This window comes from Dermacentor albipictus, chromosome 6 (assembly GCF_038994185.2).
Source record: "Dermacentor albipictus isolate Rhodes 1998 colony chromosome 6, USDA_Dalb.pri_finalv2, whole genome shotgun sequence".
NCBI lineage: Eukaryota > Metazoa > Arthropoda > Arachnida > Ixodida > Ixodidae > Dermacentor > Dermacentor albipictus.
In genome coordinates this window covers 47022251-47046152 of record NC_091826.1, presented here as the reverse complement: position 1 = coordinate 47046152, position 23902 = coordinate 47022251, and the positions used below count along the sequence as shown (strand labels likewise).

The 23902-nt window shown below is 46.7% G+C and overlaps 2 protein-coding genes across 2 annotated transcripts in view; one reads left to right on the top strand and one right to left on the bottom strand.

The window, feature by feature from the left end:
- Positions 1-7808, top strand: part of LOC139061035 (EEF1AKMT4-ECE2 readthrough transcript protein-like) — a 140062-nt gene extending 132254 nt beyond the window's left edge. Inside the window, exons 6-8 of the mRNA XM_070540470.1 lie at positions 1590-1847; positions 4699-5015; positions 7405-7808. Coding sequence (XP_070396571.1) covers positions 1590-1847; positions 4699-5015; positions 7405-7720 — 891 coding nt within the window. The 3' untranslated portion in view covers positions 7721-7808. The remainder of the gene's footprint in view (positions 1-1589; positions 1848-4698; positions 5016-7404) is intronic.
- A 1212-nt stretch (positions 7809-9020) lies between these two features.
- LOC139047012 (uncharacterized) lies at positions 9021-23160 on the bottom strand. The gene is made up of 6 exons (XM_070520947.1): positions 22358-23160; positions 21819-22176; positions 16239-16377; positions 14145-14414; positions 13345-13535; positions 9021-9120 (listed from the first exon to the last, which is right to left on the bottom strand). Exons 1-6 carry the CDS (start codon positions 23127-23129, stop codon positions 9021-9023), a joined length of 1830 nt encoding a protein of 609 aa, XP_070377048.1. The 5' UTR covers positions 23130-23160.
- Between the last annotated feature and the right edge of the window lie 742 nt (positions 23161-23902).

Here is a 23902-nt window from a genome sequence, read left to right as displayed (position 1 = left end):
CCGGCGCCAGGTCAGTGTGACGTCACAAATTTTGAGGTATCTTTTTTTCGTATTTTGGCCGTTGTGGCCGAAGATTTTCAAACTTGAAACTTGCCGAATTCAGTCACCGAGCTCTTTGGATTGAAATGTAGTCCTCCATAATGATGAAAGATTAACTAGGCCCAAGCAGACATTGGCAGAATCCGTCACGTGACGGCGAGCTTGCGCTTGAAATTCAGGGCGGCGTCAGCAGGAGTTCATTATATTTGCATGCTTTCTGCTTTGCGGAGCCTTTTCTCGTCATGGTAAGGGGTATTTTTTCTCGGGACCTCTTCTCACTTTGCTGTAGGGTAATATTCTGCTGCCCGTGGAATAATTTTCGGTTTACGCCCCTTCAACTACTCTGGAAAATAATGCAAGGCGAAGGGGAAAAAAACGTGACGGGAGGTTTTACTCGGTGTCCGAGATGTGTGCGATTTGTTAAATGTTCTCGCTGGCTAGGCGGAATTTTTTTCGGTTCGCTAAACAATCATTACCCGCCAGTGAACGTTGTTGGAGGACGCTGGTTAACGCTGACGGCTCGAGTGCCTCACTTTTTTTTTGCGCGTAAGTTTCTTTTTTCTCTTTCGTTCACAGAGAAGCAGTACGTTCCTTCTGCACTTGGTTAAACAAGCAATCGAGTGGTATTGTCGACTTGTCATTTCCTTTCCTGCAATTAACTACAGGGTTCAGACCATCATAACACCAGATGGAATAGTGGCGAATGTCCCCGCACCCCTAAAATTTAAGTTGCCGCAACAGTTGTTTCACCGAACCAGTTTCGACTGCCAACCAGGGGCTGTATCCATCATCACGTCATGAAACAGTGCCTCACTCTGTTCCTGTACTCGCTACAACGGGCGCGCGCGAAGGAATTAAGACAACCGCGCATCCCAATTATTTCTGCGCATTAGCACATTCTGCTGCGTCATGACGTCGGGGTTATTTTCGAAACGCCAGGCTTGGCGCTTCGAGATCAAATCTAGTAATACCAGTCCAAAATATCTCACGTCTTGCCCAAAGTTCGAGCTTGCTAAGTGTCCGTCCTTAGACGTACGAGAAGAGCGTGTTAAATGTATTTTACGACTACGGCACGCGAGTTGGCAAGAAGTAATGAGCGAATAAACTTCGTCGCGACAAAGCTACATTCCACAAAAAAGTTGAGGGAAGCGCTGGTGCCTACGCTGTGGCAGAATCGCGTAAATAAATTGTTCTCACGAAGCAGCTATATAACCGAATTTCATTGTCATTTCCAGAAGTAGGACCTGTCAGACAGAAAGCAGTTTTACGCTTATACGCTTGTATGCAACATGACGCAGCATATTCACACTTTCACACATTTCCAGAGCAGCTATGTTGCCGGCTTTCGTTATCACTTCCATAAGTAGGAACTGGCTGAAAAGAAACAGCATTGCTCTAATAACGCCTGTGTGCAACCTGACGCAGCGTATTCACATTTAAACGCGTTCGCAAAGCACGCGCGGCTGGGTCAATGGCCCCGAAAAATACAAACCTTAGCGAGTTAGCGGCACCTGTCGTTACAGTAAAGTCGAGCGCTCCGCAAATCGCAGGCCTTCTCCGCGCACCGAAGCCACTGCCTTGCACAAACGCACGCGGCTTTCCGCTCCGCCCTCAACGCCTACATCTGGATGGTCGTGCCCAAGGCGACTCTACAGGACGTGCGCGAAACGGCGAACGACGTCTGGCGAGCCTTCGCGGAGCTGCTGGGCGAGGAAAACCGGACGCTGGTGGGCAGCAGCAAGCCGCCGCCCAAGGACCCGTACCAGGAGGCCCTCTTCTTGTACCGGTCGATGTCCAAGCCCGAGAAGGTGGGCGTTTTTATTTTTTGCAGTGATTTATTTTAGAATGTCGTCAGTGTGAATACGCATTACCGATGGCACACAGACAAAAGAAAGCGCGAACGAAACAGGTGCAGTGAAACCTCGTTATAGCGAAAAGAGATGTCAGGAAATAACGAATATAACGAAGTAACGATGAACCACAATACAGACACATAGTGCAGTACGTGCGATATCGATATCAATAACGAAGTAACGCTACATTACGTTTCAATATTGTTGTAAGGAGGTTTTATTGTATAGCGTGTGCACAGCGAAACAGCTTACACAACCATACGCAATCTGAGTACAATTTTTGTGTTTTACGTGCCAAAACCACGACTTGTTTATGAGGCATTCCACCTCTGGCGAACTACGGACTATCCTATTTTTGACCACTTGCCGATCTTTAACGTGCTCCCACTTCATGGAACACGGGTAGTTCTTGCACTTCGCCCCCATCGAAATGCCGACTCCGCGGCGGGGATTCGATCCTATGGTCTTGCGCGCTTAGCAGCGCAACGAAATAGAGGCTAATCCAACACCGTGGATAACACGAAACCTCAATACAACGTTGAAATCATACAACACATACAAAGTCATATATAATCAGTAGAAAAAATATTTCAAAAACGATGCCACTAGCTAGCTGTGGAAGGTGGTTCCGTGATATGCATGTGCTTTTGAGGCAGAAAACGTGGGAGTCCGTAACATTCTTCCGGGGACGAAAGAAGCTCTCCATTAAATGTTTTATTGCGCATGGCCTGTGATGCACAAATAAAGGACTAGTTGACAATTAGCGTAATTGATACGCTGTTTTATTCCAGATGCTGACGCCGGCCGTAACTAGTTTCCTTTATTCGATGCGCCTTTATGAGTCGGTTCATTACACTTCCCCCAGCGTTACATACCACATTGACGCAGGGCAAACTCTATTTGTTCTCTTGCCAAACTCAAGTACACTTTCGTTTGCTCTCCTTTTATCATCCTGTATTGGCTATTCAAGGCGACCAGGTTGTTCTTGTGATAAACAATTCCCGCTTCTTTCGGGCTGTTGGTGTTGAGTTCATCTGTCAATTACACATTGCATCGCGTTACTGGCCCATTAAACTTCCGCATTTTATTATACCGCGCTTAGCAGTGAACTGCTTAAGCAACGAAGTCCACGTCTTAATCAAAAATGAATCATTGACAGCGGCCTAAAGTTCGAAGGCGGGGCTCATAATATTCACGGGAGAGATCTTCCAGCGGAGATTTGCGTTAGGCGATACATATCGGCACTGCTCTGCCGTACAGTCAACAAAAATATTGAAGATTTCTACCTTAAGTACTGGCGAGTTGCTGCTCATAGGAGTTGGCGGCAATCCTCAGAAGACTCTTCTTATAGGGTGCTCGAAGAAGTGCCAAGCACCCATTACCACACTTATGCGTGTGAAAATTTTTGGTTCTGACATTATGTTCTCGCCCACACCTCTATTATGAGATGCTACGAGCTAAATGAGTAATAGCTAGGCGTAACAGAGGGTGTGGAGTGAAACTTTAATACCCTCTGGGGTGTAATTGTAAACTCGGCGTGGAAATAGGCGAACCTTATCTGCTTTCGCTTGTGAATTTGCGTTATACAGGTTAGTGGCAAATATTACGAATAGCAGAACAAGCACGAGGCAAATTGAAATGCTCAATTTGTCCTTTTCTCGTCGAATCTAAGCACCTTCGCCATTCTCGGAGCAACGAGAACAGACGAGAAAAACTCTAGTTTGGCCTAGTTGGTGTTTACTGCATATCATATTGATGGCAAATAAAGTGGGGAACAGTGGAAGAGAACACAAAAATACGACATGGGCGGTAACTTTCAACTGGCTTATTCACGGCAACCAGTGGGCATATATAGACAAATAGAACATGCGCAGAACGCAGCTCCCAAGAACATTGATCAGCCTAGCGGGGCAACCAATTATCAAAAAAATCTATCTCCGATTGAAACAACCTATTGGAAGCGTCACTAACACAGTCTTGGTCTATCTTTTTTATGTGATATGCCTGCATCAGTTCGCGTGCAGTCTGGTCCTGGCTTCTTCCCGGAATCTTTATTTTTCTTTATTTGCGGTCAATATCATATGCGGAGAATGGACGGGATGTGAAAGAAAGAAAAGGTAAAGCGAAGACACGTCCCGTCTTTTCTCGCTCCACCGAGAGTGAGGTGGCTCAATCTCACACAGCGTTTAGTACCACCCTCTAACAGAGCCTTGCACAGTTCGGGGCACACTACGCCCCCCCCCCCCCCTTGCCCCCCCCCCCCGTACTCACCGCCTGTCTTGCGTGCCTATATATAGTATGACGCTGCGCGCGCAGCATACGGCCGTACTGATAACGGCATTTGTGTTACCAACACAACACGGCGTTTTGTGCAGGAACGTATAGCGAACGCAGAATTTTCCTGAAAGAAAGAGCAAACCAGGCACATTACAATAACTATTTGGGGACAAGATGCACCCTAAAAGGTGGCAATTTTATTCTACGCCCTTAAAAAGATTCCTCCCTTTGGCGCTTATCTTGTGCCACAAGAATAATCGTGATCTATCTTTGCCGTACTTCCTTTCTTTAACACTGCGTTCCCGGTACTTCCAAGTCACGAAAAGCATGCGCATTTTTAGCGTGCGGTATAGCATTCCCGAAAGAAAAGTAGCGAGTGCAGCGTTTTCAAAAACGAAAGCGCAAGCAATTGCAGCGGACGACGATTATTGTTGTAGGACAAATATGCACCTCAAAAGGTGAAACTGTTTCAAGAGTGCAGAGTGCGTTCCCTCTAGCCAACTAGCGTCTTCCACGTTCTCGACGGTAGGTCAACGCCTTCTACGCATCCGTGCCCGCCATGAAAATGAAGCCGCTCTACAACCACGTGGCCGTCAAAGACGCCATGCGTGGTCTCATGCGGGACCCGGAGTTCCGGCTCATGAACCAGGAGTGGAAGATCGAGGACGCCAGCACCCTGCGGGGCTACAGCCTGGTGCCGCCCGAGCTGGAGTTCCCGTGGCTGGGACCGGGAAGGCCTTACGCCCTCGCCCTGGCCGGACTGGGTGTCCGAATGGCGGCCACGCTCTACTTCCAATCGGTGGCGAGGCTGGCCAACGCCTCAGAGACTACCGCCGCCAATTTCAGGCAAGTAAAAAAAAATTACCGACGATTACGTTACTTCCTAATGCGAAATTTGAGCGCAGCAAATAAGCTGTTTCACCTTTTCGATAGATTGAGGCAAAGAAATCGAGCAACACATGTATGCGCTATCACATAATTTTTTTTTATTTTTCACACGTATTCCTTTAACAAGAACTCCACTAACAGTTCTTTACAGTCATGAAGGAAGCTTTGTGGTCGGAGAAATAGACTGATATATGTTCGACTTGGTACACCAATGCTTGATTCTCAAAGACGATATCTATACAAGTGCCTCGCGAGGTTGTCACAGCCGTGGGACGCGTTACGAGCGAGAGGAACGGGATGTTCTCCCGCATAAGTGTTAAGAAATTGCTGTTTGTCTTTATGTCAACATTAAAGTCCCCCACTACTAACATCGGTGTGGATCGATGGACGGTGAATGCGAGTTGCAGGAAGTGCACGACGTCTTTCGTGAGTGCGATAGCGGACTCACGAAAGCGGTATCAGTCGGTCGCTGCTAGCGCTGGGGGGATGAAAGGGGGGCGGAGCTGGTTACGAGGCCGACGACATCGCCGACGCGAAACCCTGGAACGGACGCCAAAGAGCCATTTGTGTAGCCAGCCCTCCTCCACAGTCTCTCCTCCTCTCTTCCATCATCCTCCCTCGCCCGGAGAGCCGACAGCGCGCATGCGCGGCGGCGGAGCAGATTCGTCGGCGAGCTGGTTACGAGGCCGGCGACAACGCCGACGACGACGACGACGCGAAACCCAGGAACGGACGCCAAAGAGCTGCGCTCTAAAAAAACGATGGAAATCATTTCAGTGTCCCTTTATGCGGTCCAACGATTCCCCGTCGTACAGCCGGGAGTCGTATAGCACGTCTGTGGCTGAAGCCAACAGATAAGGAAGCTACGGAAAGGCGGAGAAGAAAGGAAGTATTCCATATTTGAAGCATTCCAATAGCAAAGAACAAATCGCAGATGATTATTTTTTAAGTACGTGACAAGGAAAATGACAGTGAAAAAGAAATGGCAACTTTAAAGTATGGAGGAGCAGGGTCCATGACCCCTGCTTGCTACGTGCGGCGCTGTCGTCGCATGCGATGTAGCTAAGATAGAGCTACCAGGTCACGCCATGAGATAACCCTATCGGATCAATGCGTCGTGGTTTGTATGTTCTCTGAAATTGTGAGACAGGCTTAGTGTGAAGAATGTTTATATTAAACTTGAAAATGTACACAGCTATGCAGGATCAGTGTATTGCTTCATGCCAGACATTGGGAGTGTCGCCGAGAGATCTGACGATATTCTGTTGTTCGGAATTATAGGCTTGGATATGTAGGATGGTGTCTATCCTATCTTTTTTTTGTCTTTATTCTGTCAAACGTTCGACTAATACTGGAGTTATTAGTATGCTTGTGTCTATTACAGACCTCAATAATGTGGCGATGTTGTAAAATGTACATCGAAATGCAATGACACTTGCATTAAAAACATGATCATTGCACTTCTCGGTCTCAACTGCAGAAGGGGGATAAATTACCCACCATTAGCAATTGCTGTGTGCGAAGTTATTACGCCTTAAGTTTTTCTGCCAGCACACAAATGATCAATTTAAAACTGATCCTTGCAAATACGCTCCCAATTTTTAGAGTAACGAGACATGAGCGCATTGAACACTTATTCAAGTACAGATTTCTAAGCTAAGACAAACTTTTCTGACAGAAAGTCAGAAAACGGAATATGTTTCCACGTGAGCTTGTGAACTGTAGGTCTAATAACGTCTTTTCAAAAACGAAACGAAACGAAAGTCTATCTGAGAATGTTGACCAAGTAGAATAGAGCTGAAGGCAGCAATGGTTCCTTTTCTGAGCGCTAATAATTTTGCCGTGCAGACGTCTATTGTATCCCTTCTACTGCTTATATATATGCGCTTCTTTCTTTTTCTAATTTTCACGGCTGATGGCGTTGCTTCTCACCCATTTCGGGCAGCTGTGTAATTCCGAATTCTGGCGGAAAATGGCCCAATTTTGTCGAAAGACCCCAGTTGTCAACACATTTTACTTCCTCCGTCAGAATAAACTCGCTCTAGCTTGCACTGCCCCGAGGGATTACCTGCGGCGCCATCGACCAGAAGCTCCGCAAAACACTGCAAAGGAATGCTGCAAAAATGAAACAATACTAATGACAAGCTCAGCTCGTCCGTCCATGGAATGAAAGGGGCTAGTATTCACTAGGGTACGAACCCATCTTCCGAATCTTGCAATAGTCTCCGACTGAGGCTACGGCAGCAGCTGTAGAAGTGCGCAAATGATTATATAAGAGCGGGGGGGGGGGGCAATGCTCAAGACAGTGCTCGCGAACAAAAGAAATGTTCCGCAAATGCGGCCGCAGATGTCTGGCGCCCTCTGCCAAAGACGAAGACGGTGTCGGCGCGGACATTCCGGCCGCAGCCGCTGCTCTGCGCGTGGTCTGGAGAACCTGGGAGGCGGCGAGAAGGGCGAACGCGACCCCGGCGATCAACCTCGGACCCGTGCCCAGCGACGCCGCCGTGTTCGCCTTCCACTGCTGGTTCTCGTGCGGAATGCGGCCCTATCACGAGATGATTTGCAACTTGCCCCTGATGCACTCTAGCGACTTCGCGCGCGTCTATGGTTGCGAGGAGGGTTCGAGGATGAACCCGAAAGCCAAGTGCGCGATCAGGGTGTAGCGCTTCGCGCGCGTAAACCTCTTCTAAAGGGTTTCCGCGCAGAGGCTGCATCCCAGCACACTGTAATAAATGTGTGCTTTATCGCGGATTTCGCTTTTTTTTCTGCGTCACTCAATCTGTTCCTCCATCTCTCCGTCAGTCAGGTCGGGCCACGTCAGGTCCGGTCAAGCCAAGCCAAGTCCTGTCCTGTCTGTCGGTATAGTGATTATAAGTTCACGCATCTGGCTGGTGAAGAAAAGAGGATGTGGTTTCAAACTCCGGCCACAGGGACCAGATTCTGGTGGGGTTGCAGAATGCAAAATGCTTGAGGCCCGCAACTTGTGTACAGTGTTCTCGATTGTAGCAAGATATTCTGGTTGTAGCTGCAGACGTTCAGATGGGAACCGCTCACAAGGTACGCGAACTTGTACGACCAACTGCAATGTGTCACAACGTTCATGACACATGAGAGCGCGTCACAGAGCTCCGCAACTTTTTTGATTTATTTGTAGTGTTGCACAAAAACTCTGCCGCAACCGCTGGTCGTATATGAACAACTGCAGGTAGTTTGCTTTCATCGGGCATTATGGTACCTAATCCCACGTGGTCAATGTTACGTAATCCCAGGTATAATCCTTTTGTGTGATGCTCTCCGCTGCGCTCTTTTTTTTCTTTTTTCTGTCAGAAACGGCAAATCATGAAGCGCGGAGTTGGCGTCCAAATCCAAGCCCCGATGCCGGTTCTGTTTCAGTAATAGAAGTAGATCTCGAAGCTTATGCTTTTGAGGGCTGCATACACCGGAAGTGATAGTGGAGTCCAAGAACACTCAATGGGCTCCATGTTTTAGCCTTCACAGAAGGAAAACCAGGGCGCTCGATCAGACGCACGTCCGGTTGCAATGGACGACGAATAGCTCAATTTCATCTCAGTAATTTTCCCAAACACAATTTCACACGCATAGAAAGCATGTTTAAACTTAATCACTTTTATTTCTGGCCATGTAGAGCAGATTTGTACAAATATACATACACACGTTGATATTCTTTAGTCAGAAGTTACTCAGCTTAGTATTTCATTATTTAGTGATTGGTTGGTTGAGGTAATCACAACTGTAAACCCAGTCCACCGTATCCAAGACGTTACTATAGTCTATACTCTACGTATCCCATGCTTCAATCAGAATGTTTGTGCATTAAACACACCGCAGCATATATGATACGTTGAGGATTACAGGTTAAAGAATGAGAAGGCATGCAATATGGATGACGTTTATTGTTCGGGGATGAGCTGCAGAAGACGCAATCATTCTTATAAGAGTACGTCACGGGGGCTGCCACTCCCCACCACCCGATTCGCCGGTGCAGTCCGTGGACTGCTGCACGAAGTCCTTCGTCTCACCTCCAGATTCGCGTTCTCTGAATCTGCAATGGGGATGTTCCAGATGTACCAATAGAACAGGTTTGCTCCAGAAAGAGCAATAACTGTTGCGCCGGAAGTGCTCTGAATCCCCCATTGGAATTCACCAATGATTTTGCACTGACAATCGTTCTGGACAGCCCCGATGAAGATGGCGCGCTAGAAGAGAGCATCGTGCTAAGAAATGATGGTCGTCATCATCATAAATGATGGACAGTTAGGTGCGTCAGTGCAGTTAAAATTTATTTATTTCTTTTGCTTCCTGTTCTGCAAGTGAATAACAAAAAGCAAAAAGAAAGAGCTACTCGACTTCTTGGTGATTTTCTCTTTTCGGTCACTGTGTGTCGTTCATTTGTTCTTACTTAGTTTCCCTTTTTTGGCATCGCACTGATTTGCCGTAATAACTGCAGTAAAGGCTCCATGGGCTTGATTGTTAAAGGTGCCCGTTGAAGTTTTTCGCGTATTTGTTTTCTTAGTGTTTCAGTTTGTCAGGATACGTGGCGTTGACCTTTGGCGCGTTTAACATTGATTACTGCATGTCTTAACAGACAATATCAGCTGCTATTGCGTTACGATCGGATGTTCTTAACACTTGTTTCACAACTGTAAATCGAAGAGTGTACAAAGTGCGTGGACTTGTTGCGCAGGCGCTATACGCGAAAGAATGCCTGAATTTACAAGTGCGATCAGTGTGCTTTGAAGAGCGTAAATTCTGCTGCGAGATTTCTTGTCTGTTTTGCCTTGGTAAATTAAGCTTAGGTTCCAGTTCTCAGATTGACGCTTGATGAGGAAACGTAAACTACAATTTTTCTTTTCGAACACGCGTAAAGCGTTCAAGTGTCCTCAGTAGACAACTGCTTAACCGATTAAAATAAAAGGTGTTGCATTAAAAATAGAAGGCTGCTTCCTGCCGACTGTTGAAAAAGTTTGTCTTATGGCTTCGAACGTTTAACAAACAGTTCTAAATAATTTGTATTTAAAATATAGGTGATGCAGGAGCTTTATAAATTCGTAACGTTATTACTAATGCAGGTGTCATGCTTCTGTGAACGGCATCTATTAGAGCATCCAAAATGACAAGCTGGATTCTTAGAAAGGGGAACTGTTGTCATGCTCGCGAGGTTTTTACATATGTACCACCAAAAATTAGCGGAATACTTCAGAGTCATGCATCATACATAAATTTTGTCCGCCTTGGGAGTCTCAAAAGAGGTAGTTTACAGAATTGCGACATTGTTTATTCTTTTAAATGCCGGTAGTTGTAATCGTGATTCCTCAGTATTTCGCAGTCTCGAAAAATTTCTGCAAGAACGTCAATCGTGTAAAGAAAAATCTGCTCTCTGTATTTACATGATATTAACTTTTAGCTTTAGATGCTGCAGCCCTTGTAATACGTGCAGCGGTTGCCGAGAAAAACAATCTCTGCTTTGTGCTCCTCAGATTTTTTCCTTCTTTAGTTTATATTCGCCTATTAAATACAGAAATAAAGACGTTTAAAAAAATTATTCGGATTGGTGTTAAATATTGCTTCGAGACTCTTTCTAATGAATAATTTTCTTATTGGGATACTCATAGGTTTACCTACATTCGTCGCCTCTGTCACCCTATGTTTCATAGGTCACCATTATCGCCTTTAATGTAATGAAAACTCAAATAACCTTGCTTTACTGCCTTTGTCACGTGACGGGTCGGTACGATGGAAGCCAAATCTTTTGGAGTAATACTAAAAATGTTTCTAATGTTTTTTTTTAATGATAGAAAGAAGGACAGGGCGGAATAAACTTTGGGACGCTGTACCCTTTCTCTGTAGTATGTGTCTGTGCAATATGCCACTTCATCTCATACTTCATGCTTCTTAAATGCCGACCCTAGTGACCAGCAGTGCGGCTTAAAAAATATTAATCATAAAAGGCATGCCATGCTATATTTCGGCAGGATAAGTTAGGGGGAGGGGATCTGGAAGAAGGTGGGATTGACTATATGACAAAGTTGTTCTATTTTTATGTTAGCTTATTTTATCTCAAAATTCTTTAAATATTTCTATTAAACTTTTCAACCACATTAATTTAGTCCCATGCTCTGCCATTGAGATCCGGTTTCGTTTTGATTCTTAATGGAAACAGCTTGCCTTTTGGCCAATCCCCCATAGTGGGTATGCGCCAGTGTTTGGGAGACAAGACAAGTCAAGACAAGTCGTTCACTGAGCACGGTTCCAGATTAGTTGTAACGATGATCGTGTGGACTTGCATCTCGCCTAATAAGTGAGGTCTGACACAAATGTTGGCTGAGTCGCAACGAATGTTTGGCTAAGCAAACGTATCGGCGTACCTATGATATTTTGGAATGTTCAGACGTTCACCGAAAGGCCAGTGATATAGATTTCACGCCGCATAAATCGCGCACACTATCTCTGATCTTTCAGCAACTCATTGGTTAGCACCTAAATTTTCTGCCTAAATCCTTTTAGAGGGCATCACGAAATAAAACAGTGTTTCAATCCTTCACTAACCTTCGAAATGGCTGGGTCGAAATCCAGGACGGTTTTGCTTTCTTTTCTGCCGCTTGCTAAATATTTAATTGAACTTATTGGTGGCTCTACTATGGTAGAATAAAACAGTAAAACATGTTTGTAGCTGCCATTTAATACTTAAAGATCGTGTTTATATTTCGTTTTGAAGTAAGACGTTTTTTCGCTATGGCCTGGAGTAAGTTTCATGCCCAGCTTTAGGTGGCTGTACAATCCAAACATTCCCCGATTTTTTCAATAGGTATAATCGAGAAATCAAGCTAGCAGTGTCACGCGGCGTCCGTAATACTCAAGGATTTCGTCCCGAAAGTATGCTCGTTACATTTTTTTGCCTGGATTTATTAATATCTTTCGTAACATCCTACGTTCAATTACTACGATTATGAACCGAGACTTAAAAAGCCAGTAGAGGTCACATGCAGAGAGAATGTTCATTCTTTTCAACATCAAAGCCACGAAATAATAAATTTAAGGCTGTTCTCATCTTTCTACCTCTGCTATTGCAAATTTACATTAGCAAGGAATTGTAAACTTTGTAGGCTGCCAAAAGATCAAGGTGTGATTACAATGAGCGAAAAGGACAGAGACCAGTAAGCATTAGCTGGTAAGGCGTGCACGCGAAATGCAGTCGAGCGTCTCCCCAAGCAACGCGTGCACAACTAAATGGCCTGTGTAACGAGTGAATAATTCTGTCCGGGTCCCATTGCGAGCTGTGCGGTGCGCGATCTCTTTAGAACGAAGTGCCCCGCATAACGAATGATTTTGGAGGCCCCAAGGACTTCGTTATAAAGGCATTCGACTGTACGGACTTTATTATAGTGGGAAGCGTAAGCAGTTGCCTGAGGAGCAAAGTGGTCTTGGCGAAATCTTTGCAGCATTGTTTCAACGACCGAAGGAGGGAGCATACCAGATAGCTTGTTCTCATAGCGGTCAAATACTCTGTACTGGGGTAGCTTCAACAAATCTTAGTTTTATATGGCTTCCCTGCCGCTAACTTTGCCTTTCAAGGCCCAGCTAAGATTCCACCTCATGTTTTTTTTTTTTTCGCCCATGCAAATTCTCAGCCGAAACTTCGTAGAACCGCGTTGTGCGGAGGACATCGCGAACGTTAGAATTTAAGCGTACGGGAGTATATATATGCATTATTAACCCACAAAAACTGATTTACGGTAGTAAAATGCAGGCACATGCGTTAAGGAGCGAGACCATCGCAGAAATCATCGGCATCTATAGCCGCTTGTCATATCCTCATTTCTTATAGGAATAGCGAAATTACTAATCGCGGTATGACACAATCGATCAACAAAAAATTTAACTTTGGTGTGCCCTTTCGCTTGGTCCCTCTCTGCCGAGCAGTATTACCTAGGCACGCCCAGCAGAAAATGAAACAAAAGAGAAGCCCGAAACTCGTGAGCAAGAGTATACTGTGCCAAATCTCCGATTAAATCAATTATCGTCAATGGATTATCCCATTAGTGAAGAATTGGGAGAACGATACGCATACGGAGCGGGCGGATAATTTCATACGCGTTCTTCATCACCACTAGCCGAACATGTCGCACCTCTTTTCTGGGTTCATCGACGAAACATTGTGACGTTCAAATACACGAGCGACGTCAGCGCCGTGCCTCAGCGGCACGTCACACATCCTCCCACCATTCCTCCTCTCCACGGAAAAGGTGACAACCAGAAGGCGAAGAACCCTCGTTGATCCGTCATGGCGCCGTGCACCTTCGCCGCTGTAATGCCGTCGTCGAACTCGTTGGTGATTTCCCGTATCGTGTTCTTGCGCGCGCGCCAGCCCTCTTCAACTGCCGCGTCGGCCGCTTGCAAGTCCAAGCCCCGACGCTCCGCCTGCAGCTCCGCCGCTCCGCCTGCAGCTCCGCCGCTCCACTTGCAGCACAGACGGGAAGCATCTGTGTTTGTCGAAGAGTAATTGATGTGATCAAACTACGGTGCCACCGTCAAGTCGCGAGCCCCGATTCCGGCGTACGGCGCATTGCGGTGAAGAAGCTCCTTGCCGAGAACCAGGTAAAGAATGGGTGGTACGGCGCCGAACGAAAACCCAGGTGCGAGATGCCGGCAGCACCTTCACACTCACGTATATGGCAGATCGGCTGTACATTTAGTCGGTCGCCGTGCAACGTCAGCGCTTCCGTCGACGACGAAATCCGATCGCCTTGCCAGCGGTTCGGTGAAGGTGAGGCGACTCCTGAGTGGACACCAGCTAATGTCCGGGTACGTTCCACGGTGATCGATGAACCACACGGGCTCCGGGGTTCTCCATTAGCGCGAACACCTTGCCGAAAGTGGCCACCCCGAGATAAAAAAACAGCCAATCACGGACTGGCACACCGCTACGGAAAGCGTCTGCGACCTCGTCGCCGATTCTGAAACCCAGTTCGGAGACATCGGCAAGAGCTTCTTCAGCGACCTTGAGAAGGCGCGCTAAGCGTGTCGCCATGAAGAATAGGGCGGAGGCGAAGTCTGCACCCTCCCCACCTCGGTTGCGCTTCCGCCAACGCGGCTGGTGTCGGCTACCCCTGTGCCGAACCGCGGACTCTTTGTGCTCGTGTTGGTGTTGCTTTGACCTGCGTGTTTTTGACGCGAGGGAGCGTTGAAGATTGAGATCATGTGCAGCACGACGGCGAGGACGATGGCGCTGAGCAGCAGAGCAAGCAAGCACGCGCCGGTCAGCACCAGGAAGGAAGGCTTTGAGCGCTTTTGGCCGTCGTACTTGGTACCACCGGCAAGTGGGCTGTGAGAGCCACCCTGCAGTAGACAAGAAATACGTCTGGACTTCAGTATGTCAGGCAAATAATTTCGGTCTTTACTGCAACAGTTCTTTACTGCAGATTCGTTGGTTATTAGCGGAGAACACAGAGGGCGAGCTTCGCCTTTTCGGATTCTGCCCCCAAAACGCTAGCCACACGTCATAGGAACCACGCGGTAGAGTAGAATTACCTTGATGCTTCAATACCTCCTGAAATTTTTGTTTCTCTGCCTTTCAGAGAGAACATAGGGGAGGGGGAGCTTTATTTCATTCTAGAGTCGTTCATCAGCAGCAGAGAGAGCGAAAAAAAAACCGCACGCGAAATTTCACCATTTTTTTTTCTTTTTACATTCTGCACCCACACTGCGATCAACTGACGTTAATAGGACGCCATGATTTCGAAGACAGAATAGTGTTTCTGAACCCTTCGTATGCAGAAAATAGCCCCAGTGGGGGAAACGGGGGCACCCATACATTTCGTCCCCGGGTTCTGTGTTTGCTGCCTTTAGAAATCATCTCGCATCGGAATTGCGCGCGGCACCCTTGGACCACTATAGCTTAATCGCAAGGTCAGTTGCGGAATCCAGTTCACTTGTCTTGCTACTCTGGCAGGTGATTTGAAATACCAGCTTGAGCCGGAGTTATGTCTGCAGTTAAACCATTTCGCGGCACTTAGCAAAGTCGTCTCGTCCCTAGCGCAGTTTAGGTTCACAAAATAATGTCTTACAATCTAGCTTCCCAGCAGATTCCTCGAGTTCAATCAGCAAACGTTGCGATGTTTCCAGAAGACTGAGCTAACATCTCTTACTGATTCGACATAGTTTTCTGAGTCCATTTACCCATTTAACATTTGTGCTGCCCGATTAAGAAAGAGTTTTCAATTTCGCTCTTATTCCCACACTTATTTATACACTCGTGCCAGCTTTCTAAACACCTACTTTGTTTCCCTTTGCCGGCAGAACTGGGGCATAACGAGGACAACAAAAAGAAAAGAGAAAAAATTTGACAAGTTGACCATTTTTTTGCTGTTGATTTCTGATTGCTCAGCGCATGCGCAGCCATCTCACAGTTTACGAAATATTGGGCAAGGTCCTATAGAATACTCAGTTGATAACCAGTGCTTGTCAATAATAGGAGCTTCCCTTGGGACCCTTTCACGTCCTTTGTGTATCGTCGTGCAGGAATTACCATACATGGAGGTAGGAGTTCGCTAGAACGCATGCACAACGTTTGTATGCTACAATTTCTCTTAGCGCTTTTCTTTATGTTATTGTTGTTTTACGCGAAGCTGGAACAGCGAAAGGGCGAGTTGCTTGGCCCGTGCTTTTTGACATTTTGGGCAATATAAGATTTCGCAATTGCGGAATTTATGATAGAGCTCGTGTGCCTGATCGCGGGTGCGTAGTATATGTGCAATGTGCATCCTCATGTAGGTGATCACTAATTTCTACGTAGCGCAAATTCGCGCTTGGAAACACATTGAGGCCGTCTAACTTAGTACTATTCCTCAATAATCTCAAGAGAGAGGCGTGTCGATCATCCCTAAGAACCGCGCGCGTTGTCTTTAGCGCGCAGTCGACTGATCAGCGGCCTTCCCTGTTGTATTTGATGGTCACCTCGCTTCCAGTTTTTTTTTATCTGTGTCTACGTAACTCTTTGCCCATTTCTGGAATAGCAAGGCTGACGCGAGCTCCTTCGGCAGACATTTACACCTTTCCTGTCAACAAACGTTTCTCTTTTTACATCTGCTCAACTTATCGATTACGCTTTACAAAATGGCCCAACGAATCAAAAAAAAAAGAAAAAAGAGGTCATTTGCTCACGTGACGCAGGTTGGAAGGCGACAAATCGTCGTTCGCAGACTCGCGCCACGGCCAGGTTCGAACGGAGGACCGAATTTCGCTGCCGGGGTGAAATGCGCTTGACTTGTTGCGGAAGGCTGACGAAAGCTGGATGGAAGCCCTGCACATACGTTAGTGTATCCGTCCGTTTTGCCAGAATGGCGCTGCATTTCGCGAGGACAAAGAAAAGAGAAAACCGCCGATCCCAAGCATGCGCGGTGGGATTTTTCGTTAATGTAAAGCATCTGCCACCCAACGCGTGTGATATAGTGGTTTAGCGCTTAGGTTTGCGCTTGTTTCGCTTCCGTTGTTGGCGAGTTCGCCAATATTGACTGACTGACTCTGTGAGCGCGCGCTTTTACACAGCGCGAACGACCACCGACGAAATGTAGAGTAGTGCACGTAAGACCGTCTCGAGTAACCCTTGTCGCCTTGCTGCCTTGCGCGCTCGAGAAGACTCAAGTCGCGCCGAGCCACCATCCTTCCCGGCCCATGCAATGGCTTCCGAGATGACAAGCGCTGTAAAAAAAAAAATGAATGTCGCTCGCGCGCCCAGCTGCCCAAAGGTGGCGTTGTTGGCCGAGTGATCTGCCTGATGAAAGAAGGAATTAATTATAAGTTGAGAGAAGTGGTCATTGATGAGGAAGGGTATAGCAGCATCGGCAGTGACCATAAACGCATCATTTTGAAAATGGGATATGTAGTTGGGAAAGAGAGCAAGGAGTACGTAATAGCCAGTGCGAATTTGAACGCTAAACAAATAACAAATATAGTCACTAGAGTCGAGGAAGAACTTCGCAAATGTCCAAATAAAGAGTGGGAATATGGTTAGCTTCTAAGTGTAATAACGACAGAAATACGGAAATAGAAACATGTTCATTAGAAAGGAAAAAAATAAACCGAAAAACTTTTGGAACTGGGAGGTACGAGAAGCGATCGCCGAACGGTAAAAAGCATCGCAAGAGCACAGGCGGGCAAAGAAGGCGCAGTTGCTGCAGGATGAAGTAGCCAGTAAATGGGAAATACACGGGGAGAAAAAGTCTATGGTTCAAATACTGGTGCAAGCAAAATTAAGATGTGAAAGTGAACATTGGTATTCAGAAATACGTAAGAAAAAGAAGGCCGCTCCTAGAATATTTTCGAACCACATAAAATTATTAGGCAGAAAGTCAACACCAATACAACACATTCTAGACGAAGATTAAAACAGACTGGAAGGAGAAGCGGCAATAAATTACACCCGAAAAAGAACTGCCGAATCTTTCCAAGGCAATGCCGACGTTGTATTTGAAGAAAAAAAGCGCATGAAAGAGACCTACGTGGAAAAGGAGCTGGTGCTGAGAAATTTCAACTGGAAGAAAGCCGAAGAGAAAATTCCTAAGCGCACAGCCACAGGGCTGGACGAGGTTCCCGTTAGGCTGATTAGCGAACTAGGACCAAAAAGTAAGAAAAGTCTGGTGAAAGCAGTGGAAAAAAACTTTAAAGGATAGACCAATACCAGACAGTTGGCGACAAAGAAGAATGAATTTAATTTATAAAGGTAAGGGGGAAAAAGATTGAATTCACTCGTACATACCGTTGACCATTACATCGGTAATATACAGGCTAGCAACGCAGGCAATCAAATTAAAGCTTCAAGCATGGGCAGAGAGTAATGGCATTTAAGGAGAACTTCAGGATGGCTTCAGAATAGGTTCGCGTTTAGATGATGACTTATTTGTTCATACTCAGTGTATTGAAATATCAAAAGCAGAAAGCCGACCATTATATGTGGCCTTTTTAGACATTACAGGAGCTTATGACAACGTAGACCGCATTATTTTGTGGGGTTTTTCGGAAGGGGAAGTCTACAGCTTTTGAGATAGATTTACATAGAAACTACCGTTTGCGTTGAATGGAAAGGGATGAGGAGAGAGGAGAAAGTTCATATCAACAAGGGACTGAGGCAGGGGTGGCCTTTATCCCCACTGCTGTTTATGATGTACATGGTGATGATGGAGAGGGCGCTAGAAGGAAGTAGTATCAGTTTTAATTGCTCATACAACAGGCGAGTACAGTAGTAGAGCAGCAGCTTGCAGGTTTATTTTATGCGGACAATATTGTGTTGCTAGCTAACAAGCAAGGTGGTTTATACCTCTGGCTAATATCTGTGTGCAGGAAGGCAAAAATTTAGGTTTGAAATTTAGTGTTAGAAAATCAGGTGTTATGGAATTCCATGAAAACAGTGAACAGACAGTGGCGATACAGGGCCAGGAAATGCCTGGGGTAACAGAATATAAATACCTTGGTATATGGATAAACGAAGGCAATAGATATATGGAAACACAGGAAAAAACAATAACAGTGAAGCGGAAGAGAAGTGGCAGTCATAATGAAGCACAGAGCGCTATGGGGATGCAATAGGTACGAGGTGCTCCGAGGTATGTGGGAAGGTGTAATGTTTCCAGGACTTACTTTTGGAAATGCGGTTCTTTGCTTTAAATCAGGGGTACAATCATGAATCGATGTGAACCAAAGGTCAGTGGACCGCCTTGCATTGGGCGCTCATGGAAAGACTACAAGTGAAGATGTGCAGGGTGATATGGCTGGACTAGTTTTGAAGTTAGGGAAGCTGGAAGTAAAATTGAGTATGAAGAACGACTGAGGAATTTCGAAAAAAGTAGATGAGCTGGGAGAGTGTTGAGATATTTGTACACGAAAAACATTGATTAACAGTGGAGGAAAAAAAAACTAGGGAGCTTACCAGCAAGTATGCGGCCTGTAGGGTGGGCAACACAGCAACAAAGAACGTCAAGGGGAACGTCAGAGAGGCCGAAATAATGTCATGCGTGGCGGCAATGGAAAAGAAGCCTGCCATGAGTAACAACTTAAGAGGAAAAAACGAAATCAGGAAAGAAACAAGGTGTGATAACTCAAACAGAAGCTCATTACTTTTCGAAGCGTGATCGGGATGTCTTAGAACACGCACCTGTAAAGCGATATATCAGAACTATGAAGAAGCATGTGCTTGCTGTGGTAAAGCTAGGGAAACTATGGAGCATGTTTTATTAGATTGTGAAGACGTCTACACAGCGGTCGACTTAGGCGTCACTGGCCTCCTTGAAGCGAGAGCAGAGGTTCAGCGAGAGCTGTGGAAAAGTAAACATTTCCGCAATAGGGATTAGTAAGAGGCCGATTGGAGGATTGGTGGAATAAAAGTAAGGAAACCACAAAAGACGGAGGCGTACAAAAGCACAATTCGCAACAGGTGATCAGAAAATTTGGTTGCGGGAGTTCATAGGGTTTTCAAATCTATTTTTTATTGTTTAACCTAGGCAGTACATTAGGCAGTATAGCAGCAAGCGCTTAGTGGCGCAACCGACCGCCCAGTTTCAAAGGGGACACTCATAACATCCATCCACATCCATCCATCTGGTAGACATGGGACAAACTAATAACAAGAGCTCGGTGGCGCAACTCAAAGCCCCGTTTCAAATGACACCCTCATAGCATCCATCCATCCATCCATCCATCCATCCATCCATCCATCCATCCATCCATCCATCCATCCATCCATCCATCCATCCATCCTGGCGCTCACGGAGGTGGCCGTAGGAGGCAGACCGCGCGAGATTTCAGCGTGCGCATTCCCTCTCTTTTCACGAGTTGCGGGCTCTTTTCACGGAACATATCCCCGGCAATTTTTCACATTTGCCTCGTGCTCTCTCTTGAACATTTCGCCGCCTCATCCGTTTACCAATTCGTGCTTTTTCTTGCGTTTCGTGCTTGTGTTCTTTTTATACGCGTATCAATTGATACTTATACTTGCGTATGCGACATTATATTATGTGATATTATATGTTACGTATACTTTTCTTATGTTTAATAATTGTGTTTGGACAAAATGGATTCACACATCACCTATTATCTGTGAACTGGTCGCTTACTGTGGATGGCAAAGAGTGTTTGGTGTCTGCCTAGCTTCTTTCTGTCTTTCTCTTGTTCTCCTTCCTCTCTTTTTTTTTGCACCACCGTAATTCAGCATATGACTTGGCAATTTTTTATGCGCTTGTACGCCTACTCTGTAGTGCAATGACCTTCGTGTAATATTTACTAGTATCTTTCCATGCATATTCATTTTTCTGTGTTTAGTTTCATGTTGCCGACAATTGCGTTGTGCAAATAATGCCTTTTCAAGGTAACAGTCAGAGCCGTGAAGGGACGCCAACTCAGCCAATTTTGCTTTTATATTTTAGGAAATACTGCTTTTGTACTGCTTGAATAACTCCTGTTACACGTTGATGTAGCTGTATTCCTCCTCTTGCACACTGCCTTCGTGGAGGCTATGTAAGATGCTCGGAAATGTGTGTGTGTGTGTGTGCGTGCGTGGGTGCGTGCGTGCGTGTGTGCGTGCGTGTGTGTGTGCGTGTGCGTGCGTGCGTGCGTGTGTGTGTGTGTGTTTGTGTGTTTGTGTGTGTGTGTGTGTGTATGTGTGTGTGTGTGAGTGTGTGTGTAGTATATGCAATCAATATTTAACATTTACTGGGCTTAGTTGCACTAAGGTCTGCTTGTACGGCAACTACACATACTAATGAACGAGTAAATTATGTAATTATCGATCATTTGACGCACGGCGCACAATTTCTTGCTCAACCCAGCCTTGGGATTGGTGCATGCAGCAATGTAATGCACGAAACAGAACGCAGGTTTGATTCCGCCCGAAAAGGTGCAAGCATTTTTAAAGGTGCATACTCCATTTGTACATATACTCCTAAACAATTTACACCCTTTGGGGTTATCGTGTCCCATCTGTCTTGCCCGCACTTCCTTCCTTTAACGCTGAGAGCCCGGTACATGCCGCGTTGTCAGCATGACACGGCGTTCTCGACAGCTGGAGGAAAACCTGCCATCACACTCAATCTGTAGGAGGACATGCCCACCCTCGCATGATTTCCCTCGCACGTACAGCATAAGGCGCGCATCCGTGATGTCATCGCTCTTAGACTCTATGCAGAACAGCACGGCGACGCCGACCGCGAAGTTTGGCCTGGGGTGTCTATATAGTTTATGAAAAAAGCTAACTTCCTGGGGTCTTCTGATTATTAGACTAGCTACATCAAGATTACCAAAAAAGTGTTTATCAAAGCATGCTACAACGCTCTATACAAATTTAGTGCTTGTATTTATGTCCATTTAAAGTATCATCATCATCTACTTCATCTTCTTCTTCTTCTTCTTCTTATACTTCATCAGTCCAGTTCCATGACTACTGCAGGACAAACGCCTCTCCCAGCGATCTCGAATTATCCGAGTCTTGCGCAACCCGATTCCGACGTGCCCCTCCAAATTTCCCAGTGTCATCCCCGACTCCAATTTGTTGACGTCCTGGACTGCACTTCCCTTCCCTCAGCACCCATTCTGTAACTCTGATGGTCCACCGGTTATCTACCCTACACACTACATGCCCTGCCCAGCTCCGTTTTCCTGTTTTCTCCATGCCAACTAGAGCATACCATGCATACGTAAGTATAGGCTATATGTTTAAAGTATGCAGTGTGTAAATATGTATCATACCAGCATTACCTCTGTGAGATCACGGGTGAGGCAGTTCCTGAGGACCTCCCTCCGAATCCCCCCGGGGAGTGGGGAACTTGTGATGTGCCGAGCTCGAGGATGGTGTTGTCGTCATCCGAAGCGAAATACGGGGTGGCGGAGGGGGATGTCCGTCCGTTTGGCGACGAACTGCCACTGGTACCGGCCGCTCCACGACCTCCCCGAGCAGCCATCAGGGCTTGGGCAATGTACCGGAACCGCGGGTCCTTCAGAGATATCGTGGGCCTACGTCGAGTTTCGGTAGGGCTTCTCGTCGAACCTGCATCGCCGGCCGGCTTGGCTGCGACTTCGTCTTTCGCAGACTGCGGCTTCGGGGCGGCCGCTGCACCTGTAACCAAAGAGGCGAAGTTCTTGCAGACCAAGGGACGTGTTCCTACAAAGTGTTCTGGCGTAAAAACATGGGTGGGACATGAGGTCGAGACAGCAATAAACTATATGACCTTTACGGATTCAAAATATTCTGAGTATATGACACTTATGTTAGCCATATAGTTCCGAAGATTTCAAACCTGCGTTCCCGAGAAAAGCTCGGCGAATAGGTGTGCTTCCTCCAGATGGTGACCTGCGACCGTTCGGCGAGCCGTCGGCAGCCTTGGCGGGTGACCCCTCAGCTTTTCGCACACGAACGCCAGGAGGTGTTGACGACGTGCCCGCTTGCATCAGTATAGGTTGTTGCTTAGGCGAGCTTCGCCGTTTCGGCGAAGCGCTTCCGGATTTCGTCGGTTTCGCCGGGCCTCGCGCAGGGGACTGGCCTGCCGTTTTTGGCACCCGTATATTGTGCAATTGCATCGGTGAACCCCGAAGCACTGGCGAAGCATCACCGGGTTTTGGAACGCCAGCTTCGCCATGTTTCGGCGAGGACGCACCAGGTTTTGAAAAGGGGTCCGCCCTCACGGGCGATGTCCTACGTGTCGGCATGCCTGCTCGCCCTGGCGAAGCTCGAGTGTACTCTTTCACTCTCGCCGAGCTGGGAGAGTCGCTCGCAACAGTTTTCTCGTGCAGGTTTGCCGGCGAAGCTCCGCGGTTTGGCGAAGCGGTTCGTTTTGGCGAGATTTCCTCGCCTGCCTCGCGCACTTCGCCGCCTCGTTCTGGTGGTGGCGAAAGGTTGGATGACGTAGGCGAGTGTTGACTTCTCGGAGTGTCCCTGCCGCCGCTTCTCATAGAGTTCGAGGATTCGACGCCTTTCGGAGATGCCCTCGCCTTCGTGGGGCTGTTCTCGCCAGGTGTGCTCCCTTTGAAGCGCTGTGGGGAGCTAGAACCAGACCGTTTACCGTCCGCCATGACTCGGCTTCCTTATTTTCTTCTTTTCACCATTGCAAGTTGCAAATCGCGCGATAGGGACGAAAGTGATGATGATGATGGACTCAAGAATTGTGGCACATACCTGTCATGTGCGATCGATTAAGAGTCGGGTGCAGTGGAAAAAGATGAAAAGGTCCCCGAATACAACCTTTACGAGGGAAACGTTTTAAGTAGAAGCTATGATCGAAGAGCAGTCACTCTGGCACGGCCAGGAAAACAGAAAAATAAAGAAAATGACTGATAAAATATTCACCACAAACGCACGCAGTTCGCACCCGCTACTACGCTCACGCCGAACGTGGCGACATGTCTAGAACGACAGGACTGGTACCTTCCGTTTGTGCACAATTTAGTAATAAATATGCACTCTTAGGCAAAGTTACACCCTTTGGTGTGCCCCTTCTGCAACACAACAATAATCGTTATCTGCCTTGATGCGTTTCCTTTCTTGAAAACGCCGCGCCCGCTACTTTCCTGTCGGGAATGCTATCATGCTGATAACGCGCATGCCGTCCGTTACTGGAAAGAAAGGAAACGCATCAAGGCAGATGACGATTATTGTTGTGTGGCAGAAGGGGCAATCCAAAGGGTGTAACTTTGCCTAAGAGTATATAGTGACGACGGTCGGCTCAGCGCGACACATGTCCAGATTGTAGTTGCCCTGCGGATCTTGCTCCTATCTTTATTTTTTTCATGTTTATTTATTCCATTCTCTTTTATAACTAAAAGAAAACACAACAAAAAGAAATCAC